This window comes from Herpailurus yagouaroundi, unplaced genomic scaffold (assembly GCF_014898765.1).
Source record: "Herpailurus yagouaroundi ecotype Mexico unplaced genomic scaffold, PumYag 160, whole genome shotgun sequence".
Taxonomy (NCBI): domain Eukaryota; kingdom Metazoa; phylum Chordata; class Mammalia; order Carnivora; family Felidae; genus Herpailurus; species Herpailurus yagouaroundi.
In genome coordinates, this window is record NW_024412401.1 from 47,436,850 (window position 1) to 47,453,785 (window position 16,936).

Sequence of the window (16,936 nt, forward strand, 5' to 3'; positions counted from 1 at the left end):
ATAAGGGATCTACGGTATAACACAAATCTAGGACCCTGCAGCCCACATTTGCAGAAGGCATAGCCATTCCAAGGACAATGCAGCGTTTGCAACAAGTGACCACATACTGGGAAATAAAGCAAGGGGGTGAAATCATTCTGAGTGTGGTGTGACCACATGCATTCAATCTGGAAATAAAGAGACCCACTTGGGGCCTGGGGGAGGGCAGCCGCCTAGGCACCCCATCAGTCTTGGTTGTGGGAACAATGGGATGTGTGGCCATCTTGCCTCATTGTTGCTGAGTTGTTTTTCAAAGCCAGCATTTTTTGAGCATCTCCTGTGTGCCAGGTCTGTGCGCTCTCTTGTGACTTCCCTCCAGAATGTGGTAGGTCCCGTTATCATCTCCACTCCATAGAGGACAAAGTTGGGGTTAGAGAGCTCAAGCGACTTGCCCAAAATCACCCAAGTATAAAGCAGCCCAGGGCTGTAAGATTCCATGATTTTAATTACCTCTGAGGCTGGTAGAATTAATAACCCCATTTTTCAGATGACTAAACAGAGGCATATGGCACAAGGCCAATAAGGGATAGATTTAAACTGGGGATTAGAGCACAGGTCTAGAGTGTCAAGACTTTACAGAGTGGGAAACTGAGGCTGAGGGCTGCTGGGACTTGAATGGCAACACACAGATGGGGGTGGCAGGAGGCTGAGATTCAGGCCTGAGCTTCTAGAAAGGGAAACAAGTCTGAGAGGAAATGACCACAAATGCCTCCCACCCCCACCCAGACAGGAAGGGAAGGACAATGCCCCAGACAGACTGAAGGAGAGGGCTTCTCACCCCCCAGGCCCCAGACACAGGGGCCCCAAGGCTGACAGGCGTCCATTATCGTGAGGTCTCAGGGTTGGGGCAGCTGAGCAAACAGCAGTCCCCTGGCAACGACACAAAATGGCCATTGAGGAAGATCAGGGGCCTGGGGGAGGGGTGGGGCTGCTGTGACCAGCTCCCAAGTGGAGGAGGGAGGGGCTGCCTGCAGGGCATCCCAGTCACCAGCCCTCTCAACTGGAGGACAAGGAAGCTAAGACACTGGCCTGGGATCACACAGCTGGTCAGTTCCACTGCTTCACTCTGGAGGGGGGTGGAGGGCTGGGTGGTTGCCCCGTGAGGGTCGGTGTGCTCGCTGTTCCAGGCACGAAGAGACGAGCCCAGGAGGCCACAAGCTGCCTATAGTCAACACTAGAGCCCTAGCTCCAGGTGGCTCAGAGCACCCCTAGCCCAAGGAGCTCAAGGTCACACAGCGAATGGGGGCCGCTGGTCTTTCCTTGCCCTGCTGGCTCCTGCTTGCTGGCAGGGGCTGGGTTTCCCACCCTACCCCTGTCTCCCATCCCCCATCTCCCAGCTGTCTCCCCGGAAGGCAGCACAAGGCCGGTCAGATTGCCACGGGGCATGTGGGTGCCAGGTGTGGCTGAGACAGCTGGGAGGGCAGGTGGGCAGAGAGGGCTGTAACCGGACTGGACACCACAGCAGCTGCTCCAGGCTGCCCAAGGGGCCCGATGCTCTGTGGCCGACCAGCCTCTGGGGTGGCATCCTGACTCTGCCACTGAGGCTGGTTGGTGATACTGGTTTTGAGTCTCTTCCTCTGCCAGGCCCTCGATGTCCCCGGCTGCAGACGCATTTGCCTGGTGTGAAAATGTAATGTGGTTTGCAGAGCACGGCGCCTGCTAGCGCTGTGATGGTTGGGTTGTGACCATTATCATTGCCTCCTGGTGGCCTGAGGAAAAAAGATCAGGGGGCCAGAGGACCTCTGCACAAAGGCCTGGTGGGCCACTTGACTCCCGGAGTTCAGTTCTCCCTCTCCCGCAGTCAGCCTGGTTCCCAAAGCCCAATTTGGGCCATTCCCTTGTCCCTACTGAATACCCTTCCCAGTTCCCCATTGCTCACCCACAGCTTATGGCAGCATGGTCCACAAATGGGAGATTAGAGTCATTCTGCTGGAGCAGCACCAGAGGCCCAGAATTCCACCCTTGGGTCTCTTCTTCCCACCCTTTTATTTGCCCCATCAAGGCATTCCAGGGTTCCTTCTTGCACCCTCCGGGTTCCATGACAGCTAGTTTGAGAACCACCTTCCAGGGGAAGGGAGCCAAGCCCCTTACTCTGGCACTCAAGGCCTCCATTTCTGGAACCTCTTTCTCAGCTTCCTATTCTTGTTTCCCACAGATGTCCCCCCAGGTGGCCCACACCCTATTCCTGCCTTTCAGATCTCCCCGTTTTGCATCTGACAGATACCTCCTTAAGTCCAGAAGCCTAGAACCCATAGTCTCCTCCCAGATGACCTCTCTGACTGTCCCAAAGGGACCCGGCCCCCTCCCTGAGCTCTCTCAGGTCCTGAGCTCAAGTGGCAGACTCACAGGGATCGAGGGGCAGGATTTGGCAAGAGCAGGAGAAAAGGATCTAACTCAGAGGAAGGCGATGTGGGTGGAGGACAGAAACAAAGGAAGAATGAAAAAGGGGGGGAAGGAAGAGAAGAGGCTGGTGTGGGGTCTGGCGGCGTGCCCATCGCCTCCCCCTTATTTCCCACTTTGCCCTGAAGCCAAGCCCATCGCCCCCAGCTCCAGTGGGATTCCAGAAGCCCCATTCAGGGCCCAACGTGGATTAGCAGCCCGGGGACAAGGGGACTAACAGGGGATGAGCCACTACCCATCCTGGGGCTCTCGTCCCTCGGTCCTCTGGGTCAAGTGTCAGGCCAGGGCTGGTCCAGGTCCCACCTGGGGCCACACAGGGAGGACTCAATGAAGTAAGAAAGGATTTAGTCCAACTCCATGAGCAGACCTGTGGCCATGGTTGTCTCTCTGATGCTGTTGGGTCAGCCAGGCTGGGTGCAACTGGTTCCATCTCTCAGGGCTCTGTTCCTAGATGATCTGTCCTCCTGGGTATGTTCCAGGGTAGGGTCAAGTTCCCCCAAAAACCCAGGAGGTGAGGGGAAGGCCACCAGATGCTGACCTTGGTCTGCTACCTTTACAGATGCCCCAGAGTCTGGGCCAGACCTCATCCTTCTCCCCAACTCTTTTCCCCCAGAGCCAAGATGGACACACGGAGACCAAGGAGCCAGATGCCAGCTTCATCTGGAACCTGCAGGATTCAGTGGAGGGTGAACCCAGCTAGGGTAGGGATGGGCATCCGGAGGACTTGGGCAAGTGTTCCAAGGTCTCACCATTTATTTGGTTCCAAAAAAACAAGTAATTCAGAACTTTTATCAGGGCATTCATGCAAGCATCTGGTGGTTCAATATCTCCTCAGCACATGCTAGGCTCCAGAGGCTCCTGAGCTGGTGCTGGCACCATGGAGACAGCTGTGGGGACCAGTGGAAACAGTTCACCGTGGCTCTGAGTTCAGACAGTTGGGACTTGAGTTCTGGTTCTGTCTCCTTCTCATGCTAAGGCTAAAGCCTGGGGCAAATTGAATCTCAGTTTCCCCATCTGTGAAATGGGGGTGAAGCTTCCTGCCAGGTAGGGTCATTGTGGAAAAAAAATCATAGGAAATAAAGGATATGAAAGGGAGTAGAGATCAGAGCGCCATATAATATACACAATGTAGCCACTGATTCATTTATTCACGCGTCCAATCACTCAAAAAAGCATTGTCAAGACCTCCTCTGGGCCTGGGCTGAGCACAGGGATGAATGACTGATTTGCAGTCAGGGTGGCAGGGCAGGAAGAACGTGAGTTTGGGACTCAGGCCTGGCCTCCGTTCTGGCTCTCCTGCCCACCCATCACTCTGCTTGGGGAAGTTACCTCCCCACTCAGACTCTGGTCTCCCCATCTGTGCAAAAAGATTGTAGTCAGGTGGCAGAATCGACTGAGATCAGTCACCCCAAGCAGGCCCTGGAGTGCTATTTCACTCCCTTTCCTTCTCCCTAATTTTTGTTGCCCTGGGGCTAATTTCTTCTGGATGCATTGAGAAGGCAGTGGGTGGTGCTTGGCCCCAGGTTGCAAGCTGGGGAGACTGTTGGAGTGACTGAGGCCTGAGGGGGCATACCACTGGGAAACCAACAGCCATTTCCTGAGCACCTATTCTGTGCGAGGCCCCAGGCCAGGTTCTGTTAACTTTGTCTCGTTTGACTAGGCAACCCCTCACCTCTGGGAGCCTCTTGGACCAAGCATCGCTGTTTCCACTTTACAGAGGGAAAACAGGGTTCAAAGGAGAAGTCACTGAAAGGTTGCTCCCCTATCCCTCACCGCCACTGTTCACACTTGCCTCCTCTGGAGAGAGGCTAGAGGTATGGGGGAGTGAATGGCCACTTGTGTCTTTTATTTTTCAGATTTCTATATATACATATATATTTTTTTGCGACCAGCATGTAATTTAAAACATTTTTTAAACTAAAAACTGGTTTGTGTGCTAGGAATAAAGCTGTGTAGAAATGTGAGAGCGTCCAGACTGAGGCATAGAGAAGTCAGAGAGACCCAGGTTCGATCCCCAAGGCCTGGACCCAACCCTTCCATCTCCACGAGAACCTCAGGGTCATGGCGGGGGTTGTGGAGGGGCCGGCAAGTGCTGTCTGAAATCATCAGAGATGCAGGCACAGACCTCATAGACCTGGAAAAACAGGTGACTGTCCCTCTGTCCTCAGACTGCTATTTAACATCGTTGTGTCCAGGCTGTTTTGAGAATGTAAAAAATTAAATAAATATGCAAACTGGTGCAGCCACTCTGGGAAACAGTATGGAGTTTCCTCAAAAAGTTAAAAATAGAACTACCCCACGACCCAGCAATTGCACTACCAGGCATTTATCCAAGGGATACAGGTGTGCTGTTTCGAAGGGACATATGCACCCCCATGTTTAGAGCAGCACTATCGACAATAGCCAAAGTATGGAAAGAGCCCAAATGTCCACCGATGGATGAATGGGTAAAGAAGATGTGGTCTATATATATAATGGAGTATTACTCGGCAATCAAAAAGAATGAAATCTTGCCATTTGCAACTACGTGGATGGAACTGGAGGGTACTATTCTAAGTGAAATAAGTCAGAGAAAGACAAACAGCAGATAGCTTCACTCATATGTGGGATTTAAGTTACAAAACAGATGAACATAAAGGAAGGGAAGTAAAAATAATATAAAAACAGGGAGGGAGACAAAGCATAAGAGATTCTTAAATACAGAGAACAAACTGAGGGTTGCTGGAGGGGTTGTGGTTGGGGGGATGGGCTAAATAGGTAAGAGGCATTAAGGAGGACACTTGTTGGGATGAGCACTGGGTGTCATATGTAGGGGATGAATCACTGGATTCTACTCCTGAAATCATTATTGCATTATATGCTAACGAACTTGGATGTAAATTAAAAACAAATAAATAAGAAACTTAAAAAAAATAAACTCATTTTTTACTGCCAAAAAAAAAAAAATTTACATATTAAATAAAATGCCATAAAAGTCCTCTCCGGCTAGGCTGTGGCCCCATCTCCACAAGTTGGATGGGCCTGTCACAGAGGCCCTGCCAGGGCACCCACCCCTGGCCCCCTCATTTGGTCCTAATCCGGTCCTGGCATCAGGAAGGTGGTATGTTCGTGACCTTCGTGGTGCTTGTCCCACGGGCTAGGAGGTTTCTCTTTCTCTGTAAGAGTTACTGGAACGTGGGACTGGCTGAAGAGGGCTGTGGGGAAGAGTCCCTGAACCTGAGAGCTTGGAACACAGGCACGGGGCCACAGCCCACGCCGGGGACACTGGAGGGTGGGCAGGCCCCCTGAGCTTCTCAGGTTCCTTCTGGCGTCCGGGTCACTCTACCCAAACGGAAAGATGGCTTTAGAAAAGAACATGCTAAAAATATAATAAGATAAATAAATACAACCAAGTTTCTAGCTCTAGCAAATCATAGCCCAACAGAGCCAGAGTGGAAGGCGGAACTCTGACACCACAGAGCACTGCCAGAGGCCAGGGGCCAGGAGAGAAGAAAGCACTGCGGTCCTACTTTTCCAGAAAGGGTGAGTCCAGCAATCAAGGACTAGTTAGCACAACACTGATTGCCAAGCAGTCCTGGACAGATTATCCAGCCGTGATCTGAGAGTGCTCAGAAAAGGCCGTGCTCTACCAATGCCAACGGCGACCATTGGGAAGTAAACCACTCTATGCTCTTGCCTGTCTCCTTTGCCAACAGGGCAACAGCGCCCTATGCAGATACACCTACCTGAGTTTCTCTAAGACATGGGAGTTTATCTTCATATCTTTCGGGCTACACTAGAAAACTGTGGATTCACGATATAATACTTCAGTAACACAGCTGACCAACACAGAGCACTTACTGTGCACCAGACGCTGTTCTAAGCACTTTGCATGTATTAAAACTCAATCTTCAAAGCAGACCCTATGAGGTGAGTATTAATCATCATCCTAATTGTAGACACGAGGAAAAGGAAGCACAGAACAGTTAGACAACTTCCCGAGGTCACAGCGGATGGGTGGTAGAGCCCAATTTGAACGCACCCCTCCGGCTCCTGACTCCAATGTGCACAGCAGGTACTAAGCCTAGAGATCCCTGATTGATTAGTAGAGGAGGGTGGAGGTCAAGGTAAAACCCCAGGTCATACCAGGATTGCCAATCAAGGTCCCCGCCCCTGGCGTGACCCATGCTGGACCAATCATATGGTCTTCAAGGATCCTGTGCTTGGGCATCGTAGTGGCTTAGCAGCCCTGCTTCCTGTACTTCCTGGGTGTTACTGCGTTGCCATCTTTAATTCCCACTCCCCCCCACCGCCCAGTCCCTTCCCATATGATCTCTTTTGGCCATAGGTGGGTTTGTGTTGTTTGCAATCAGAGAGCCATGGTGGAGGTAGGAGCTCATCACTCTCCTCCCCACCCAGACCCCGCTCCTAAGGGAGTGGACCCTCCTTCCCCTCACAATTAGTTCATGATCCTGATGGGTGCGGATGGGTGCAAAAGAAGGTGAAAATCAGTGGAAGTCTCTAGTGGTAGTCCCATTGATCATCATTTTCACAATTTGGATTTAGAACACAGAAGGCCTGCTCATAAAATTCCCAGCTGCCACGGTGAGGAAATCAAAGTTCTATGCAATGGAAGCCACACTTACAATACTTTCAAGATTAGATGGGTGGATGGGATCCAGAAAATGACATTTAACCAGCATAGTGTAAGGTTTTGTGTGTTTCCAAAGAATCCATTGTGCAAGGACTCTATAGGGGAGGGAGAGTTGCCTGGACAGTAGTTTGTGGGAAAAAGCTCTCACTGCAGATTCATTGAGTCACCAGAATAACGTAGCTGTTGAAAAGACAAATGCCTCTAGCAATGCAGGCTGCATTGCTAGAGATTGAATGTCTAGAAAATTGGAGATGACAGTATCTTTCAACTTGGCATTTGTTGGCCCATACAGAGAGTATGTTTCCAGTTCCGGTCTCCACACTTTAGGAGGGACAATGACAACTACAGTACATTCCAATAAAGGTGTTGATCACACTTGGGGAGCTAGGATCCCAGAATGCAAGTAGCTGCAGAGGAAGCAGAGGAAGCCCAGAGGAGAAGCCCGAGAGGCATAATCCTAGGGGACCAGCTGTGAAAATTACAGAAATGTTTTAGTCAAAGCCCTTTGGGAGGCAAGTGAGCAAAAACGCAAAAAGAGAGAAGAAAGCACTGCGGTCCTACTTTTCCAGAAAGGGTGAGTCCAGCTAGTTAGTACAACTAGTGGTTGTGGTTCAGTTGGTTAAGCGTCTGACTCCTGATCTCGGCTGAGATCTTGATCTCACGGTTTGTGAGTTTCAGCTCCGCATGGGGCTCCACACTGACAGTGCAGAGCCTACTTGGAATTCTCTCTCCCTTTCTCTCTGTCCCTACCCCACTCATGCTCTCTCTTTTTCTCTCTCAAAAATAAATAAACTTAAAAAAAAAAAAATTTAAAAAACAAAAACCGGGGCACCTGGGTGGCGCAGTCGGTTAAGCGTCCGACTTTAGCCAGGTCACGATCTCGCGGTCCGTGAGTTCGAGCCCCGCGTCAGGCTCTGGGCTGATGGCTCAGAGCCTGGAGCCTGTTTCCGATTCTGTGTCTCCCTCTCTCTCTGCCCCTCCCCCGTTCATGCTCTGTCTCTCTCTGTCCCAAAAATAAATAAACGTTGAAAAAAAAAATTTAAAAAAAAAAATAATAAAAAAAAAATAAAAAACAAAAACCATCCTGGAGCTGACTCAGCAGAAGTAGGAAATAGGTGCAGTTTGGGATGACAGCTTCTAGGATCAGAGCTGGGAGCTAGAAAGCTGGTAGGAAGCAGGGCAGTCTGACTCTCCACCTTTCCTCTACCTGCTCTCTTGCTACAAGAGGGCTTTCCTTGTTTCTCGGGGTACCATCAGAAAGCACATCCTAGCCTTGGCATTTTATGATCCACTAACGTGCTCAGGACTGGGGGTGGTGGGCAGAAGGTGTGGAGGAAGGGGTGAGGAAGCCTGAAGCAGGCAGGAGAGGTGGGCAGGGGCCGGACAGGCAGGGCTGGTTATTAAAGAATAATCCACCAAATTATGGAAAGAGCCTAAATGTCCATCAACTGATGAATGGATAAAGAAATTGTGGTTTATATACACAATGGAATACTACGTGGCAATGAGAAAGAATGAAATATGGCCTTTTGTAGCAATGTGGATGGAACTGGAGAGTGTGATGCTAAGTGAAATAAGCCATACAGAGAAAGACAGATACCATATGTTTTCACTCTTATGTGGATCCTGAGAAACTTAACAGAAACCCATGGGGGAGGGGAAGGGGAAAAAAAAAAAAAAGAGGTTAGAGTGGGAGAGAGCCAAAGCATAAGAGATTCCTAAAAACTGAGAACTGAGGGTTGATGGGGGGTGGGGGGGGTGATGGTATTGAGGAGGGATGAGCCTTTTGGGATGAGCACTGGGTGTTGTATGGAAACCATTTTGACAATAAATTTCATATATTGAAAAAAAAAAAAAAAAGAATAATCCAACAAACACCTGGATGCCCACTGCCCAGCTTTGAGCCAGAATATCACCAGGAGCAAGTACTGCAGGGCCCCTGTGTCCCCTCCCCTCCTCTCCCCTAGTTAACCACTCTAGTTATTTGAGAGTTTGTCACTCCCTGCTTTTTCTTCAAGTTTCAGTGCGTGCAGATGTATGCCTGAGTAATGGAGGGTTTGCCTTTGGCACGTCCTGACTTTTATATGAGGGGTTCTGGACTATAGCATCTTTGGCCACATTGCTTTTTGTGGAGCATGTTTTGTGAGATGTTTGCATGTTGGTATGCAGAGCTGTATTCTGTCCATTTCCCTGGCTGGGTAGCTGTCATTGTTCAACTATGCAATCATGTATTTCTACAGTTTTTGCCTTTTTGAGTTGTTTCTAGCCTTTCAGAACTAGCTGGCTGCGACCCTGGAGTGGAGTTGCAGGGATGCAGGCTGGGCCCATTGTCCACTCTGCTGGACAGTACAGGGCAGATTCCGACTCATCCAGGACCTTCCAGTAATAGGAGTTTCTTACGATGGGATAGGCTGTCCTGAGGGGTAGTGAGGTCCCAGTCACAGGGGTAAGATATGTTGGGAGGTGGGCAGGGGCTGATACCCCAACTTTCCCACGCTATATTGAAAGAATGTCTGGTACAAGCAATAAGCTGAAGTCTTTGGGGTTATTGGACATAGACTTGAATCTCAGGTTTCCTACTTTCTAGCTGTGTGACCTTGAGCAAGTCATTTCCTTCTCTGTTTCCTCTTTATTTTTATTTATTTTATATTTATTTTATTTTTAAAAAGAGTTTTACTTTTGGGTGCCTGGGTGGCTCAGTCAGTTGAGTGTCCAGCTCTTGATTTCAGCTCAGGTCATGATCCCAGGGTGTGAGGATAGAGCCCTGCATCAGGCTCCACGTTGGGTGTGGAGCCTGCTTGAGATTCTCTCTCTCCCCCACTCTGCCCCTCTCCCGTGCTTGTGCATTCTATCTCTCTAAAAATCAATTTAAAAAAAAATTAAAAGATTTTTACTTTTAAGTAATCTCTACACCCAACATGGGGCTCGAACCCACAACCCTGAGAAATCAAGAGTTGCATGCTCTACCAACTGAGCCGGCCAGGCATCCCTCCAGTTTCCTCTTTAAAGTGACTGCATACCCATGGCAATTTCAGAGAGAACCAAGAGGCCCGGGAAGGCAGGTAATTTGGGATAGTGAAGAGGGGCAAGGCTGGTTCCAAGACCCTGGGTCACCTTCAAGAGATAGAGTGACAGTAGGAAAGGCCAGAAAAACAAAACTAAACAAAACACCTCCCCAGACAATCTGGGCTGGGGGAAGAGAGAAGGCGGTGGGCTCTCTGAGAAGGAATATAGTCAAGGGGTGGAAGACATCCTCTGAGGTCTGAGGACCCTCTTGGAGAGGTGAGGATCTGTGTCCCCTAATCTCATGGGCAGAACCCGGGCCAGTGAAATACTTCTGCTGCCAAGGTGACTGTGACCCATGTCCTCCCTTCCCCTGTGGACCGTGGACCATCCCTTGTTGCAGGTGCAGCCTCTGCCCAAATCCTCAGCCCCTGCTGAGCATGGAGACAGGCTACCCCCAACCACCAGGCCCTCTCTACATCATGAGGTATCCCTGGGTGGTGGGCCCCTTGGGTGAGCCTGGCAAAGGGCATTCAGAGCTTTGTGTCTAGATTTGAGGCTTGTGGATGTCACAGCCTCGCCCCCACTTCTTTGAGTGCTTGCTGCACACCAGGTGCCCTTGATGGCACCATCTCACTGACTCCTCACAAGGCAACCGCTGTGAGTACACTCATTTTACACATGAGGAAACGAGGCACTGAGTGATCGGGTGACTTGCCCAAGATCGCAGAGCTGGTAGCTGGCAGGACTCAGGTTCAACCCAGACCGGTGGCTCTAATGCCCTATTTCTGGGGCAGGAGCTCTGACTTGTCTGGGGGATGGGCAAGGGAAGGCATCTCGGGGAAGTGATATTTGAGGTAGATCCCAAGGTAAGCAGGTAAGAGGATGGGGAACCCTGTGTGCACAGGCCCAGAGTGGGAATGAAGGTGGAGGGGATGGAAAAAAGGGCCCTGTGGCTGAGTTCAGGGAGCAAGGTGGGGGTGGGAGGGCAGGAGGACAAGGACAGGATGGCCCCCAGGGTCCCTAGAATTCATGGTGGGTAGTTCCAACCACCAACTCTGGTGTCAAGCAAAAAGGTTTAAACTCAGTCAGCAGAGCATGCAACTCTTGATCTTGGGGGTGTGAGTAGTTCAAGCCCCATGTTGGGCATAGAGCTTACTTAGAAAAGAAAAGAGAAGATTTTAAGCATAGCTCCATCTCTACCAGCTGAGTAGTCACCAGGCCTGGTGGACAAGGTCTGTTCACAGGGGTCTGGGAGTGATGGGCTGCACGAGGTTAGGTGGTTCTGGGCCCTCCAGGTAAAGCAAGAGCAGCCAGGTGGCTGGGGAGATGCCAGATGGGGCATGGACTGGGAGAGGGTTGCCTACGCAGAGGGAATGGGGAGGGCCTGGGGGGCCAGATAACTCTGAGGAACTGTGTTCGGCACCCATGTCCAGGGATGGGGTGGTGGCCTCACAGGCCCAACCCAGACGGGTCCTTGAGGAGCCAACTCAGTGACCTGGGCCCTCTTGGAGTTAGGATGGGGGTGGCACCGCCTCAAAGCCACCATTGTCGCCCCCTCTCCCGCCTGACTGTCTGAGACCTAAAATAGAGAGCAGTGGATCTCGTGAGAAGAGTCTGGGAAAGAGGTCTGGGGGGAGGGGTGTGAGTCACTGCTGGGAATCCTTGAGTTTGAGGCTCCCAAAGCAGCGCTGCCCCACCCCACCCCCAAGGAGCCTGGAATCCATTGGACAGTGGCAGACAGGGTGTCTCTGTTCCACCCCTGTGCCTTGTTGGGGAGGGACTGGGTCCTGGCCCCAGCTCTGCCATAGAAGTACTGGATGACTGGGCCAAATCTGCCCTCTCAGGGCCTCAGTTTCCCAGATGTACCAGGAGTTAAGGACCTTGGCATCTGCTTGAGACCCCTGGAATTCATGGCAGATGGTCCTAATATAGGCCCTCAAAGTCAGACAGTCATGGGTTAAGTCCCAGTTGGTTTCCTACTGCCTGAGTGACCTCGGGGAAAGTCCCTCTACCTATGAGGCTTCTATTTCCTCATCTGCAAAATGAACATTGAAACCAAGTCCTGTTCCTGCCTGGTTTCAGCTTCAACTATCCAACAAGGAACTTGACACCTCCTGGGGCCTCCTACCATGGCCTCCACATCCTCCACATCCTCAGATGGCCACATTTTGTGCTGCCAGAATGTTAACAACGGGGACTCCACTTTCTAATGCCCTGTGCCTTACACACACTACCTCAGGCTCACCCCATTCTGGAGGGCAGATAGCATCGTTTCCAGCCCCCTTCATGGGAACTTCTCAGCCTCAGTACTGGGCACTCCAGGAGGAAGGGGGTCTTGGAACCAGAGCGGGCTTTCCTGGGCACCTATAATGTGCCACCCCACTGCGCACATGGGGAAAGCAGCTCCTCTCAAAGGGGTCTGGGAGCTTGCACGCTCTGCAGCGGGGAGGCAGTGGCGGTGTGCGGGGCTGGCGTGCCCTCTAGCGGTCGCCGTGCTCGTGGTCTGGCCCCGAGGTTGGGGCTGCACAAGGTCTGGCTGGCAGCGGCCAGTAGGGGAAGTAAGTACCTTCTCAGAGCCGCGGACGGTCCTGCCCGCCGTGGCGCCCCCCCCCCCCCCCCCGGGGGGGCTGAGAACAGTCTCTCCCAACCTGTCTCTCCTCGTGGCTTCCCAGAGACCCCGCAGTGGATGCGTGCTCCGCCCCGATTTCCATGGAGACCCCTTGTACACAGCTTCCTCTATCCACTCCACCTCAAGTGGGGCCGGCTGGCTGGACCAGCGCCCTGGGGCCCATGAACAGCGGGTCCGCAGGAAGGCTGGCCGTGGGGAGAGTGAAATTCTTCGGCCAGCACCGCGGGGAGGTAAGGTCCGGTTGGGCTCTGCTGACTCTAGGGTCCTGGCTCTGGGTCTAGAGTGGTTCCTTTATTCTGTCTAGTGTTCTCTGGCCCCCACCCAGCTCCAGAATGGGCTGCAGATTCTAAGCTCTTGGTTCTAGAGAGGGTGCAAACTCCTGGATGACACCAGTGTTTTGACTTTGGCTTTAAAATGAATTCGGGGCTTAGATTTTGAACTCCTAGTTCTGGGCTCCAGCTCTAGAATGGGCTCTTGGCTCTGGTTCTAGAGAAGGCTCCAGCCTCTACCTTCAGTGAGGACTCCGGGCTTCAGGCCCAGGTTTTACAGGATTCCAGAGAAGGCTCCAAGCTCTTGGCTCTGACTGCAAGGGTGGTTCCTGCATTCTGAGCTCTAGTTGTAGAGTGAGGCTTGAAGTCTAAGCTCCAACCCCAGGCCGGTGGGGCAGTGTTTGGGGCTGGCCCAGGAGTCTGGGGTCAGACATGAGCAGACAGGTGTCTCTTGCCCCAGGATGGGACTACTTCTGTGCTCTCCTTCCAGGTCAACTCCTCAGCCTTCTCTCCCGACGGCCAGAGGCTGCTCACAGCCTCTGAGGATGGCTATGTGTACGGCTGGGAGACCCAGAGTGGGCGGCTGCTGTGGAGGCTGGGTGGCCATGCAGGTGGGGCTCCTGAGGCTGGATGTGGAGACCAAGGCCCACGGGTCTGTCTGGCATTCTGCAGAGCCTATCACTCTGACATCTGAGCGGGGCATTCATGCCAGACAGCCTGGGCAGGGCTGGGGCAGGAGGGCAAGGACACAGGGCCTCTGACAGACCTGGACTCAGACCCTATTGCTGGTTTTTTTTTTTTTTTTTTAAGTTTTAATTAAAAATTGGTAGTCTCTACACCCAACATGGGACTCAAACTCACAACCAAGATCAAGAGTCACATGCTTTACTGGTTGAGAGTCAGGTCCCCATTCCTACTGTTAAAAATTGTTTAAAAATATATTTACCATCTTAACCATTTTTAAATGTTCAGTTCAGTAGTGTTAAGTATGTTCATTGTGCAGCTAGTCTCCTGAACTCATCTTGCAAAATGGAAACTCTATCTATACCCATTAAACTCCCCATTCATCTTCCTCCAGTCTGACAACCACCATTTTTTCTAGCTCAATGAATTTACTCTAAGTACCTTCCTTTTCATGACTTATTTCACTTAGCAGAGTGTTCAGCTGTTTAACCACTTTGTGATCGTTATGTCATCTCTCTGAGCCTCTATTTCCTTCTCTTTAGAATGGGGACAGTTGCTCCCCTGTGGGATGAGATAATGCAAAGTGCCTCACGCCCAGTAAGAACTCAGTAGATAGAACTATTAGAATTATTACTGAAACAAGAAAAAAAATCTGGTAATTACAGGGCAGATCGACTAATGTTAATAGGTAAAGTCCAGGGCTGGGGAGCTCAAGGAGGTAACAAACCCAGGCTGGGCTCTCAAAAAGTTTCTGGAAGGTGCCTGCATTTGCTTTTGGCATTGATTTTACAAATGGGCAAAATAAAGTTGGGTGTTTCAGGTCAAGTCATGGAAGCTCAACTTGCTAGATGGCTGGAGGGTGAGAGAGTTAGGAGGGAGGAGGGTAGGTAGGCGATAAGGCTAGAGAGATTAGCAGGGGTTGTCCTGCAAGGTGGAAGGCAGCACCCCATTCCCTGACCATGCCTGCTTACCCAGGCCCCATCAAGTTCTGCCGCTTCTCCCCTGATGGCCACCTTTTTGCCACGACCTCTGGTGACTGTACCATCCGCCTGTGGGATGTAGCAGAAGCCAAGTGTCTGCATGTCCTGAAGGGTGAGTGCACTGGGTGGGACTAGGACCAAGCAGCCAGGCCTATGTTCCTTTCTAGACCCTGCCGTATCCTGTTCCACCAGGTCACCAGAGGAGCGTGGAGACGGTTAGCTTTAGCCCTGACTCAAAGCAGCTGGCATCGGGTGGCTGGGACAAGCAGGTGGTGCTCTGGGAGGTGCAGGTATGTGGAGGGGCGGCCAGAGCGAGACCTGGGACCTGGAGGAGACAACCCCCACCCCAGTGCCCCAGAAAGGTTGTTCCATTTTCCCCACTGCCCATGCCCACACCTGGCATCCAAGACCCCCTTACATCTGGCTGCAGCTACATCCCCAGCCACACCAGCCCTCTGTGCCTCAAGATCTCTGCCTGTGAGGGTCATGCGGCCTGGATTGCCCTCTCCTCAAGGACCAGGTAACCTCCCCAGACCCTGTGTGATCACATTACCCAGGCAGCCCTGCAAGGAGGGGAGGTCTGACCCCTCCTTGGTCTGACCCATCTGAGGCCTAGAACCTAGCACAACAAGGCTCTGGGCTACCCTCCAAAGCTCAGGGCTCTCTCCCGCAGTCTGGCCAGATGCTGCGCCACTTAGGAGGGCACCGAGACTCTGTCCAGAGCAGTGACTTCGCACCCAGCTCAGACTGCGTGGTGAGCCACATCCACTTACTTGCTTGGGGGCTGAGCAGTGGTCAGAATTTCAGACCTTAACTGGGTGACTCTGCTCTTCTGAGCCACTCCAGCAGGGCTCACAAACTGCCTGCTTCCTGAGCCTGGCCAGCCTAAGAACCACAAAGGTGGGCATGGGCTCGCTAGTTCATGCTCACAGCAGATGTCTGCAGGCCACTGGCTCCTGGGACTCTGCTATCTGCATCTGGGACCTGCGGACGGGGACCCCAGTGACCTCCCACCAAGAGCTGGAGGGCCACAGTGGCAACATCAGCTGCCTGTGCTACTCAGCATCCGGCCTCCTGGTGAGCTAGGTCGCCCTGGGTTCCAGGCTGGCCCTCTGCTGGCTCCAAACCCATGGGCTTAGAGCTGTTTGCTGTCCAGGCTTCCGGCTCCTGGGACAAGACCATCCACATCTGGAAGCCTTCCACCAGAAACCTGCTTGTTCAGCTCAAGGGCCATGTCACCTGGGTGAAGAGCATAGCTTTCTCCCCTGATGGGTCACAGCTAGCCAGCGCTGGCTACTCCCATATGGTAAGCCCACCACCCCCCCTGCCACCCACCCCAGGCCTGTCCTCCTGGCGAACTCCTAACCCAACATCCTCCTTTACCAGAGCCCTCAGCATGGTCTAGAAAGGGCCACATCCTATTTGCCCCGAACAGGAAGGTGACAAGGACAGAACCCAGGTGCCCACCACTTCTGGGCACTAAGGTCTAAACTGGCCCAGAAGCTGCTAGTGACAATAACATTTCTAAGACACACCATAGCTTCAGGGAAAAGGAAACTGCACTGCGCTGAATTTTCGCATCAGATTTTTATGCTGGGCATGTTAAATACACCTCACAGACAACAAAACCCAGACCAGGAGGTAAAGAGGTTGGCTGGGACTCACTCCAAAGTGGTTTCAAGGATGCCAGACTTGTGGGGTGAGGCCTCCTTCCCTTCTGCTTATATTATTTTCCAGGTCAAAGTCTGGGACTGCAACACAGGAAAGTGCATGGAGACTCTGAAGGTAAGTAAGGTCCACGGATGTAGCACCCAAGGGTGTAGGAAAAGGCCTGCCAGGGAAGGTTGGGGGCAGGCAGGACTCGAGTTCCCAGAGCCCAGTGAAGTGCTTTCGGCAGGGAGTCCTGGATGTGGCCCACGCCTGTGCCTTCACCCCAGATGGGAAACTCTTAGTGTCTGGAGCTGCTGATCAGGCAAGATGCCAACTCCGATGCACGATCAAATCACCCAGAGCCTCTCAGATATAACATCACCACAAATGGCTCTTTGATCTCAAGCCTGTCTCTCCCTGCCCAGGGCGCATGGGACCTGGCAGAACGAGCCCCTGAAAGGACAGTGAGGGCAACTGCACGCCACAGGCCCAAAGTAACCTTAACAGAGCACCCAACAGATCCCTGTGACCAGGATTGGTCATGGTCCCGCGCCGGGGCTGCCAACAGCCACAGGCAGGCCTGCCAAAGCCCCCAGGCCCCTAGTAACCGCAACCAGGGCACGCCAGCCCACCTCTCCAGCACGGT

General features: G+C 52.2%; 1 protein-coding gene across 1 annotated transcript; it reads left to right on the forward strand.

The window, feature by feature from the left end:
- The first annotated feature begins 12,694 nt into the window (after positions 1-12,694).
- Positions 12,695-16,853, forward strand: WDR38 (WD repeat domain 38). The gene is made up of 9 exons (XM_040482299.1): positions 12,695-12,937; positions 13,467-13,587; positions 14,636-14,752; positions 14,833-14,930; positions 15,314-15,394; positions 15,586-15,717; positions 15,797-15,946; positions 16,378-16,425; positions 16,538-16,853. Exons 1-9 carry the CDS (start codon positions 12,788-12,790, stop codon positions 16,664-16,666), a joined length of 1,026 nt encoding a protein of 341 aa, XP_040338233.1. The 5' UTR covers positions 12,695-12,787; the 3' UTR covers positions 16,667-16,853.
- Positions 16,854-16,936: the final 83 nt, after the last annotated feature.